Below are 9,820 nucleotides of genomic sequence, written 5' to 3'. Positions count from 1 at the left end.
CGAGCCCTGGACACATGGGAGGGCACCCCCGCTGCGCGGGGACTTCCATCCACTGCACCCCCATGTCCACGGCTGGGTCCACCTTCCGAGCCTGGGGGGCCCTCCGTAAAGGACAGGGGTGCTGAGAAGATGCAAAAAGCCTGACATGAAAGGGCCTGTGCCCCGAGCCTTCCCGAGACCCCCCAGCCGTATCCAAAACAGTAGCCAACCACACACGAGTTTGATACGGTTTTTTTATTAACATATAATATATTTAATAAAAAATAATATCCACTCTGGCTCTCTCCTCCACTGCAAGGGGAAGAGTGGTGAGGAGGGGCTGGCACTGCCCACCCCTAGGCATCCGGACTAGCCCTGCCTCCGGGGCTCTCCTCTACCCCCCCGCTTTCTCCAACAGGCTCTGACCTCCAGACAGACGGTTCAAAGTTACAAGTGCTTTAGACACCCCCTTGGCCTCCCCCAGGCCCACCCCTTGTGCAGAACTCAGGGGCCACCTGGACCAACCCCTGGCTTTCTCTCATTCACGTTAGAAAGAGGGTCTGGGGCAGAGAGTGGAGTCTCTACTGGCCAGGGGGGAGGGAGGAAGGGACAGTGATGGGGAACGGGGCCTAGAAAAGGGATGGGGACGCGTGCCCTCACTGCAGCCGGTCACTGCGGAATGAGTCCTCCACAGCGGGATCGGGCAGCAGGGCACAGGGGTCGCTCAGCATATTGAGGCCTTCCAGGCCCAGGGGCTCCATGCGCAGCTCCTCCTCCAGCCCCAGCCCCAGCTCCAACCCAGCTGTTGACACCTCGAAGCCAGGCACTCCGGCCAGCGCTGCTGCAATCTCCTTAGAGAAGCCCGGGGAGGAGTCTCCTGTGTGGGCAGACGAGACGGGTGAGGACCCATGCCCTGGGAAGCTGCCAGGACCCCTCCATCTTCCTGCTGCACCAGCAAATGCGTATCTCCCTCCCTCCATCCTGCACCACCACCCACACCTCTCACCTGTGAGGATGATGTTAGGCCCTGAGCCATGGCGGGAACAGTGGGTCAAGTTCTGGTGGTTGAGGGCATGGGGGTCCTGGAGGCCACCTACTGGTCCCTCACCCCCTAAAAATCCAGACCCTTCGGAAAAGCCAGTGGAATCCAATGCCAGGCTGGTTGATGGGCTCTCCATGCTGAACTGCTCCAGCTATGGACACACAGACAGACCTTGAGGAAGTGGGCCTTGGAACAGGAGTGTCTGCCTGCCCCTGCCTAGCCCGGCTAACACATCCCCGCGGCCCAACAATCTCCACCCCACCCCCAAAACAAAAGCAGACCGAGGGAGATGGCAGCAAGCAGAGTGACAGAGGCAAGCACGGGCCCCAGTGGGTGTGGGCACCATACCTGCTGGGACAGAGCATGTGTGTGCAAGGAAGACAATGGGTCAAAGCCGAGTCCCCAAAGAACAAGCTGTGCAGAGACAGCTGGGGGACGGGGGCAGGAGGAGGGCTCAAGTGCAGGAAGAGAGGCGCCCTGAGTCGGCAGTACCGTGTTCTCAGGGGGAGGGAGGAGCTGCCCCACCCACCTGGATGTCCCAACTGAGATGGCACCAGCAATGCCACGAGGCCCCTCCCCTGCTTCGGAGCTAGGGACCCGGGTACTCACATTCCCCAGGCTGAAGTCACTCATTGGCCGGTGGTAAGACTGCTGCCCATGCCCACTGGAGCTGGGTGGGTACAGTGTCCCATAGTGCGGCTGCCTGCCTGGGGGCTGCCCCCCCGAGGGCTGCACTGAGCAGGCCGGAGGGGGCAGCCCTGGCTGCTGTACAGGCTTTGGGGTGGGTGGCTGGCTAGGCAGAACCAGACTTGGGGGGCTGTATGGGTATGGAGGCAGCCGCTGGTCAGTGGGCAGTTTACTGGTGTCCAGGGGGACGCCCTAAAGAGAAGCAAGGAAAAAGGGGGAAGCTTACCTTTTGGGGGCCCCCAGGAGGAACTCTTGGTCAGGCTTCCCACCCTCCGAAGCTGCAACCATCCTCGACACAAAGCTGCCAACATTCCCATGAGCATCCCGGGAACTGGGCACAAAGACTCAAAACCGCTTATCAGAATGAGAGCGACTGAGTGAGGTGAACACAGGAATAATTCTGAATCCAGGCCAGAAGCCAACTATGCCTACACTTCGGGGCTTTAACAATTCTTAGTAATCAATGAACTTGAGAACTGCTATTCTAAAGCCCTGCAAAGGCCAGAGGGAGTGAGAGGGAGGAAGGAAAAGGAGGAAAGCAGGGAAGTTAGAGTCACTCCAGGCTCCACTACGCAGAGCCCTGCTGGCCTGGCCTCAGTCTTTCCTCCAGAAAAGGGGACCTGAGTCAGATGGAACACAGAACACACATTCCGGGGAAGGGCAATGGAGGAGGAGGAGGAGAAAAGAGGGTAGAGGAGAGGGGGTACAAAGGGAGCAAAAAAACAAGAAAAAAAGAGAAAAAGAAAGATGGGGAAGGAGGAAAGAGCCAAAAATTTTAACATTAAGGAAAAGCCCTAAACTAAAAGTATTTCGCTCTGGTCCCAACTCTCCCTAACATGCGGTGTGAACTTGGGAAAGGCACTTTCCCTCTGGGCCCGTCTCATGGGTAAAATGAAGGGACTGAGCTCCATGATTTGAGCGTCTGAGTCCATGAATCTATGAAAGAAGGAAGGGAAATGGGACAAAGGATGGGACAGGATGGACGCATGAGAGAAAAAGACAAGAAAAGAAGGAGAGGAACAAGAAAGGGAGAAAAGGGAAAGGATGAGCCACCCCATGTCAGGTCTGCGCCTGGGCCAGGCACGGTGCTGAGCACTTGACGTATGTGATTTCCTCGGCTCCTTACAATCCCATCCTTGTTTTATAAAGGAGGGCGCTGAGGCTCACAGAAGTTAAACCCCTGTCCAAGGACACTGCTAGTCAGAGGCGGAGCCAGGACATGAACCAGAAAGCTCAGCCTTAGGGTTTGCGCTCTGAAGCCACCAGGAGCCCAGCTGGGTAAGAGGTGGGGCAGGTAGAGGAGGCATGGAGGTGACAGACTAGACAGGAGGACAGAGGGAAGCGGAAGAGGTGTTGGAGGAAAGGAGGGGGAGGAGACAGACACGGGGGAAGGCAGCCACGCATACCTGAGTGATGGAAGACAAAGTGGGTGACATTGTTGGCGAAAACTGTTTGGGCAGCTGCTGCTGGGGCCTTCTGGCGTCGACTGGGCCCGCGGGCAAACTCAGGGGACTGAGGGGCACACGCCGGTGGCGGGGGGAGGCCCCAGGGGTAGAAGCTGGGTAAGGGGGGGCCCCCAGCACAGGAGATGAAGCAGAGGCGGAGGTAGAGGAGGAGAGGGCTGGGGCACTGAGCGAGGGGTGACCCAGGGAGGTGCCGGGCAGTGCGTGGCGGGCCAAGGAGGAGGCGGGCAGGGAGGGGTGACTGTGGGAGCCCTGGAGCTGGGGCTGAGGACTGCTCAGGGAGGCCTGGAGGTTGGGGTTGCTTAGGGAGGACTGCAAGGACGGGTGGCTGAGAGGTGAATGGAGTCCTGCAGGCACAGACAAAAACCAGAGATGCCAACATTACTATGGGAATGGGGCCCCGTCTGCCCAGAGTGGAGAGCAGTGACCAGACCATGGAAGTGGCAACACGATGTCCTCCCTACGCTGTCCCTGGCGGTGAGGTTGGCCCTGCCCACTTGGGGGCTGCTCTCCATTTTCTTTCCAGGAAAAACCCACACCTACCCGTTCTCACCGGCAGAACAGTGCAGGGAGAGAATCCTGGGGTGCACAGGTGATGGACAGGTATGGACCGTCCCTGGATGACCCCAGTGCTCCCGCCTCCCGTCCCGTGGGCTCTCCAGCCAGGACAGCCACTCACCTGGCACATCATAGCCCGGGCCCAGGCCCAGGCCTCCGCTGATGCCCAGGTGGGTCATGGTGTGGGTCAGATTGGAGGTACTGTTGGCCCCACTCAGGCTGGGGTAGGCTGTCTCCTCTGGGTCCAGGGGGGTGGGCAGGGGGGGCGGAAAGTGCAGGGTGGTGAGGTCAGGTAGGGAGCCTCCCGTGTTCATGGCAGGTGGGAGGACAGGCACATTGGCAGGCTGGTCAGGAGATGGGAAGATACTGGGGAAGGAGAGGAAAAGAAGGACGTAAGCGGAGGGGCAGTGGTCGAGGGGGCGGAGCTCAGCTCCTAGTTCCCTCCCCTCCCTCCCGGACCCCCAGCCAACCTCACAAAGGTGCTTACTTAATTCCAGGGACTTCACAGGACCGAGGTCGGGAGGAGGAGGCGGAGGAGGAGAGCTGAGGGGAGAAGGCAGAATGTGGAGAATGAGGATAGAGCTCAGTGGAGGCCCCTGGAGACCTGCCCGAGGAAAGAGAAGGGAGAGGGGGCCACGCCTACCTTCTTAGCGTCCCAGGGCTTCAGCAAATGCTTGTCGTCTAGCAAGTTCTCCTCAATGGCAGGAACTTGAAAGAGAAAGACCGGTCATGAGAGGGATGGAGGGGGCACCAGGAAGGCAGGACAGGAGGCAGAGGCAGGCGGGAGGGAGCCCCGCTCCCTGGCCCCGCACAAAGCCCCCAGCACCAGCCCCGAAATTGCCTGGCACTTAGTACCCACAAGTGGTGAGGAGCACATACCTTTGGAGTCCATGTCACCATCCAGATAACCTGCAAAGGACGCAGTGGAGTTGGCTGCAGTGCCCACTTGCCTACCTGCTTCAAACTGAAGCTTCACGGCTACTCCCTCACCTGGGACACGGCCACCTACCTGCACGGCGGCCAGGCAGGATGCTGGGGGCTGCCGGACCTGGATAAGTGTTCTGAGGGCTGGGGTTCATCACGCTCGTGTGAAGGGCAGAGTCAGAGCTTGTCCTGAGGGGGCAACGGAAATGAGCCGGCCCCATCCCCTCCTCACCAGGGGAAATGATGAGCTGGGCTGGGACAGGGTGGAGGTGGGGGAGGAGGGCCCAGAAACTAGACAGGAGGAGATGTAGCCTAAAGAAAGCAAGGGCCATCACCTGTTAAGCGCTGATGGTAGTCGGAACAACTGCCCCTTCTCTGCAGGGAAACTGCCCCAGGGCATTGTCCTGGGGTGAAAAACAAAGTCATGAGGAGGGCGGCCAGCAACACACAAGAAGGCAGGCATGGGGGCTGGAAAATGCGGGGCAGCCGGGCTGGAGAGGTGGAGGTGGGCAGGGCTGGGCACCCAGGACCATGCCTCTTTCTTTCTGGTTCTCCTAATACCTGTGACCCATGAACCCTCCCCCCCAATCCCCCTAGCAGATCTAGAAACTCTCAACTTCTATCTGCCAGGACAAGCTAAATGGGAATCTTGGAAGGCCAGCAGCTCGGCCAGGTATGAGCATTAGGGATGAGAGGGACAGGGGAAGGGGGCAGAAATCTGAGTGCCAGGACACTACATCTGGCACCCACTCGTGACAGGAGGCGGCCATTCTCCCCTCCCCCTTCCATACACACCCCAGCTAGCCAGTTACCATTGGTCCTGCCCTGGTCGGACTGGGAGGCTTGGCCACCCGTGTCAACACAGCCAACACTGGACTCTGACCACCTACTCCACCTGCCCCCACCCCTCCCAGCCCTGCCCTTAGGGGAGGAGGGACTGTGGAAAGCCTAGCCCAGCAAACCCAAACCCAACCCAAGACATGTCAGAGAGTGGCCCGGGGACGCCCTGCCCGGCACACACCTCCGCCAGCTGGACTCCGGGGGGGGCGATAAGTAGGCAGGGCTGTAGGGAGAGCTGTCAACGTGAACAGCACCAGTTAAGGAAAAGAGTGAGGTGAACTTGGGTGGGCGAGAGACCCGAGGAGCAGAAGAACGAAGGCACCCGATGGGGCGTTTCAAGTAACAAATACCTTTCTCCTCCTGACAAGGGGCAACAATCATGTCAGAGAATGGAAGAGGACAGAGTCAGGCCCAGCAGATTTGGAAAAATAGAGGAGCATATCTGGGCAGGGCTTGGGGAGATGGTGTGAGGAGGTCCGAGACTGGAAGCTAAGGCAGAAACGCCAGGGGGAGGGAACCAAAGCCCCGTTAGCAGGAGACGTATCAGGGAGCCCGGCCTCCAGCAGCGAAGAGCAAGCTGAGTAAGGACAGTGAGAACCAGCCAGAGATGGAGGGCACGGCCCCAGAGCAGCCGCTCCCTGGCACAGGACCCAGCGCCCACACTTGGGCCAAGTGGTCACCCCTGGGAGGCCAGGTAAAGGAAAGCCCCCGGTGACACTTCAAGTCCCCTCCCACAGTGACTTCCTGAGGGGCCCTGACCCACTACCCTCCAGACTCCCCCAACCCTCAGGGAAGGATATGTGGCGGGGGTAGCGACGGAGGGGGGACACCATTCTTCGGGGGTCTCGCTGTACCCGTTCCACCAGCCCATGGTGCCGCGTGCTCCGGGATGAATCCAAAGGTGAGTGGAGGGGGCTCTGCCAAAACACACAGGTGAGTCAGTGGGGGAGCAGCCAAAGAGCCTGCGCCCCCCGGGCTGGTGTCCACTCACCTGGAACTCAACCAGACCACAGCCAATCTGGTTCACGTCTGGCAGAGAACCACCGTAATGGGAGCTCCTCGTGTATGCCAGCCGCAGTTTTTGGGCCTGTAACTGAGACATGAAGGGCAAGTGGGAATGTCAGGGAGGGCCTGAGCACTCTTCCTGTTCCTTTGGCCACCCTCACCATCCCTGTCTCCAGGATATGCTACTGTGGCTGCTTTTGAGAGATCTGCCAGAAAAACAAGAAAACAGTGCTGGGGAAAAGGTCCACTGAGACCTGGCCCAAGCACTCCGCCTCGCTCTTCTGCAGCCGACCGTCATCCACATCACTAATGCCGGCACCACCCTGCCAGGCAGAGCCTGACACTCTGGCCCAGTTGGCATCAGTCTGAACAGAGTCCCTCAGGGGCTCCCAGGAGCCCCCAGGCTAGTCACATGAGTTAACTCCTGGGGAGGGATGTCTATTAGGCACCTCTGCTGTCCCTTCCAGATACTTCCAGGACTAATTGGAAGAGGAGGGGAAGGCCACAGGTGGAGGCCACAGAGCCATTCCTACGAGCCTCTTTCCTTCCCACACTGGAGGGTACAGGCTTCTGGCTCTGCCCAGCCGTGGGAAGGCTACACAGAGCCCACACCTCCCGAACTGAACATCTAAGGAACGATGGCTGTCAGAGCTGGAATGACAGGGCCAAAACCAAGGCCCCATACTTCTGCTTAGTCCTGAGGCCCCTGAATGGCAGCAAAGCCTGAGGACGGAGGTGGGAGAGAGTACAGAAGCCCCCTCCAGTCTGGGCCAGAGCCCGCTCCCTAGTTTCATCGCCACTTCGGGTAGGTAAGTCTGGCGCTAGAGAGAGACACCACATCCCTCAGCCTGGCATGGTTTTAGCCTGATTACCGATCTCATGTCCCTCTGTGAGAGGCTCCGCCACTGTCATCAGCCAAACAGACCCAGGGCAGCTAATGAGGGGTAAATTCTAAGAGCTTCCGGGGACACACTGTGTGCACAGGCCGACATCAGAACTGTCTGTTCCAGGAGGTTAGCCCAGTGAGTTCAGTGGGTGCTCTGCTGACCTTTGGGCCACATCGGGACTGCTAATAATATATATGACAACCCCAGCCTGCAGCAGTGTAGGCCCCCAAGGCCATCTTCCTCACACGAGCCCTCCCAGACGGACAAATAGGCTGCGTCCCAGGGCTTGAGACTCTTGGGGCCCCAGATCCTGCCCAAGTTAAGTCCATGGGTTTTTATGCGCCGCGAAGCTAGCCGGCAGGGGCAAGCTAGGTGAAGGGGACCTTCTGACAGACCGAGGCACTCCACAGATGGAAGGCTTCAGCTCTGAGTCTCTCCCAGCCTTTCTCTGTTTGCACAGAGAAGCCCTAAGACCCCAGCAGGCCTCTGCGGGAATCACAGTGCAGAGGGCAGGCCGGCCCCTGCTGCCAGCTGGAGGGCAGCGTCTGGCCCACCTTCTTGCCTCTGCCCCCACCATGATCACGAGGTCCTACAGGGGAGCAGTCAACAGTTAGATCCAGCGTGGCAGTTAGCGGGGGTTAGGGGCACGCGTACACGCACACACACACACACACACACACACACAATTTGCTTCCCCACCTGTCTCGCTCGGCTCTGACTCCCACAAACTAGGACACATGGTCTCTAGAGACGCAAAGGGGAAACAAACACAAAAAGGACTTAACAGAGGCAAGGGAGTCACACCAAAAGACAACCGCGGTCACAGTCGCAGACAGATGCGATCGGAGTCAAACCACGGGCCAGCGCTTGGAAATGTGGTTATTTCTGTTCCCCTCGCTCCCCTTCAATCCCTTCCAGCTCGCTGCCATGCGGGATCCTTGCAATACCCTCACCTGCTGTTTGGAGAACAACGCGGCCCTAAATCAGGACCGCAGACCCGCTGGGCCAGCCCCCACCCCTGGCTCCCCCTGACACCCAGGCCGGCGGGGATGCAGACAATCGGCCAGGGTGTCTTCTTTCTGCAACTTCCTAGGCACGAACATTCCCTACACAGGGGAGACCCTCCCGGCCGCCCCACGACTGACCCACAGAGCAGCCACCTCCCCAGAGGGCCCCGCATCCCCTCGCGCCCCACGCAGCCTCCCGCTCGCTCTCCGAGGCGCCCAGCGCAGCGCACCAGGCGCCGCCAGGCTGCGCGCAACGGACCTCACCTCCATGCACGTCAGGAAACCACACGAAGTATTTGAAAAAGGAAGCAAAGGGACGGGACGCAGGAGGGGACTTCCTGCCCCACGAGACCCAACGCTGCCGCGCAAAGCGCGCGAGGGGCCCCTTCCCGGAGGCGCTGAAGCGCGGAGGGCGGCGGCACGGAGCGCAGGCACCGGACTGGAGGCGGCACCCACGCCGGGCAGCCGGACTCGGGCGGCCGGCCCCGCTCCCCGAGCCCCGCACCCGGGCGCTGCCCCGGCCCCGAGGACGCACGCAGTCAGGGACGCGCGGGGACCCCGCACGCCGCCCTCCGCGGGGCTCCGGGACCGCCCGCGCCCTGCCCCTGCCGCCGCACCTGCGCGGCCCCCGGCGCCCCCAGCCCCCAGCCTCGCCGCCGCCCCGGCCGCTCCGCGCCATCCCGCCCTCCTGCCCCCGGCGCTCGGCCCGCGCCTCCCCGACGGCGGCGTCCGCGGCCCCGTTCCGCCTCCTCCGCCGGCCCCCGCCCCCGCCCCGCCTCTCAGCTCCGCGCTCCGCAATCGCCCGCTCCGTCCCGCTCCCCGGCGCGGCCCCTCACCCGGGTGGAGCCGATGTCCATCATCACCTCCTCGAAGGCCGCCGTCTCCTCGGCCTGACGCTGCTTCTGCAGCGCGATCTTCTCACTAAACTTGCGCGGATTGGAAGCTGAGGCCGTGGCCGAGCCGGGCCCGTTCGCCCCCGACGTCGCCATCTTCCTCCTCCGTCCCTCCGCGCCACCCTCCCGACACAAGCCACGGCCTCTGCCGCGGGCTCCCGCCCGGCTCTTCCAGCCGTAGCCGCCGCCGCCGCCGCCGCCGCCGCCTCAGCGAGCACCGCGAACCCGGCCCCAGCCTAGTCCTGACCTGTGGCGCGCGAGGGCTGCCGGGAATTGTAGTTTGTTTACGTGACTCTCTCACAGCCTCGGGCACGCAGTACGGAGAGGAAACGGACACCATTTCCCAGCAGCGCGGTGGACTCCGGGAACTGGGGACTTTGCTCCTCCCTCTTGGCTCCTCCCGGCGCACGTCAAGCTGGGAAAAGTAGTTCTAAATCGGTCCCGAGCCTAGGAACGCGAAGGGAAGAGGTACTAAGGAGAGAGGAAAGGAAAAGGGGAGGAAATGGAAGGGGCGGAGACAGGGAGGGAAGAAGGA

General features: G+C 61.0%; 1 protein-coding gene across 4 annotated transcripts; it reads right to left on the bottom strand.

Annotated features, from left to right (window-relative positions):
* Positions 1-222: 222 nt before the first annotated feature.
* CRTC2 (CREB regulated transcription coactivator 2) lies at positions 223-9,501 on the bottom strand. Of its 4 annotated transcripts, none has more exons than XM_081024965.1 (15): positions 9,229-9,488; positions 8,085-8,129; positions 6,485-6,586; positions 6,297-6,410; positions 5,675-5,739; positions 4,989-5,057; positions 4,739-4,842; positions 4,609-4,662; positions 4,373-4,437; positions 4,217-4,272; positions 3,851-4,095; positions 3,115-3,518; positions 1,631-1,900; positions 986-1,172; positions 223-856 (listed from the first exon to the last, which is right to left on the bottom strand). In XM_081024965.1, exons 1-15 carry the CDS (start codon positions 9,379-9,381, stop codon positions 636-638), a joined length of 2,154 nt encoding a protein of 717 aa, XP_080881091.1. In that variant the 5' UTR covers positions 9,382-9,488; the 3' UTR covers positions 223-635. The 4 variants fall into 4 exon arrangements, with proteins under 4 accessions (XP_080881091.1, XP_080881092.1, XP_080881093.1 ...); XM_081024966.1 differs by having other exon boundaries at positions 4,609-4,638; XM_081024967.1 differs by lacking the exon at positions 8,085-8,129 and having other exon boundaries at positions 9,229-9,501.
* Positions 9,502-9,820: the final 319 nt, after the last annotated feature.

This window comes from Rhinolophus hipposideros (assembly GCF_964194185.1).
Source record: "Rhinolophus hipposideros genome assembly, chromosome: 19".
NCBI classification, from domain to species: domain Eukaryota; kingdom Metazoa; phylum Chordata; class Mammalia; order Chiroptera; family Rhinolophidae; genus Rhinolophus; species Rhinolophus hipposideros.
The sequence above is the reverse complement of the archived record's forward strand: the minus strand, read 5'-3'. Positions and strand labels throughout refer to the sequence as shown.

Bases quoted from the DNA above. Each gene is read 5' to 3' on its own strand.
- CRTC2 (XM_081024965.1), bottom strand. From the start codon at position 9,381: ATGGCGACGTCGGGGGCGAACGGGCCCGGCTCGGCCACGGCCTCAGCT. The intron at 8,130-9,228 runs GTGAGGGGCCGC...TTGCGTCTCTAG, and splicing joins TGGACATCGGCTCCACCCGG to AGACCATGTGTCCTAGTTTG. The intron at 3,519-3,850 runs GTGAGTGGCTGT...CTGTGCCTGCAG, and splicing joins CCCGGGCTATGATGTGCCAG to GACTCCATTCACCTCTCAGC.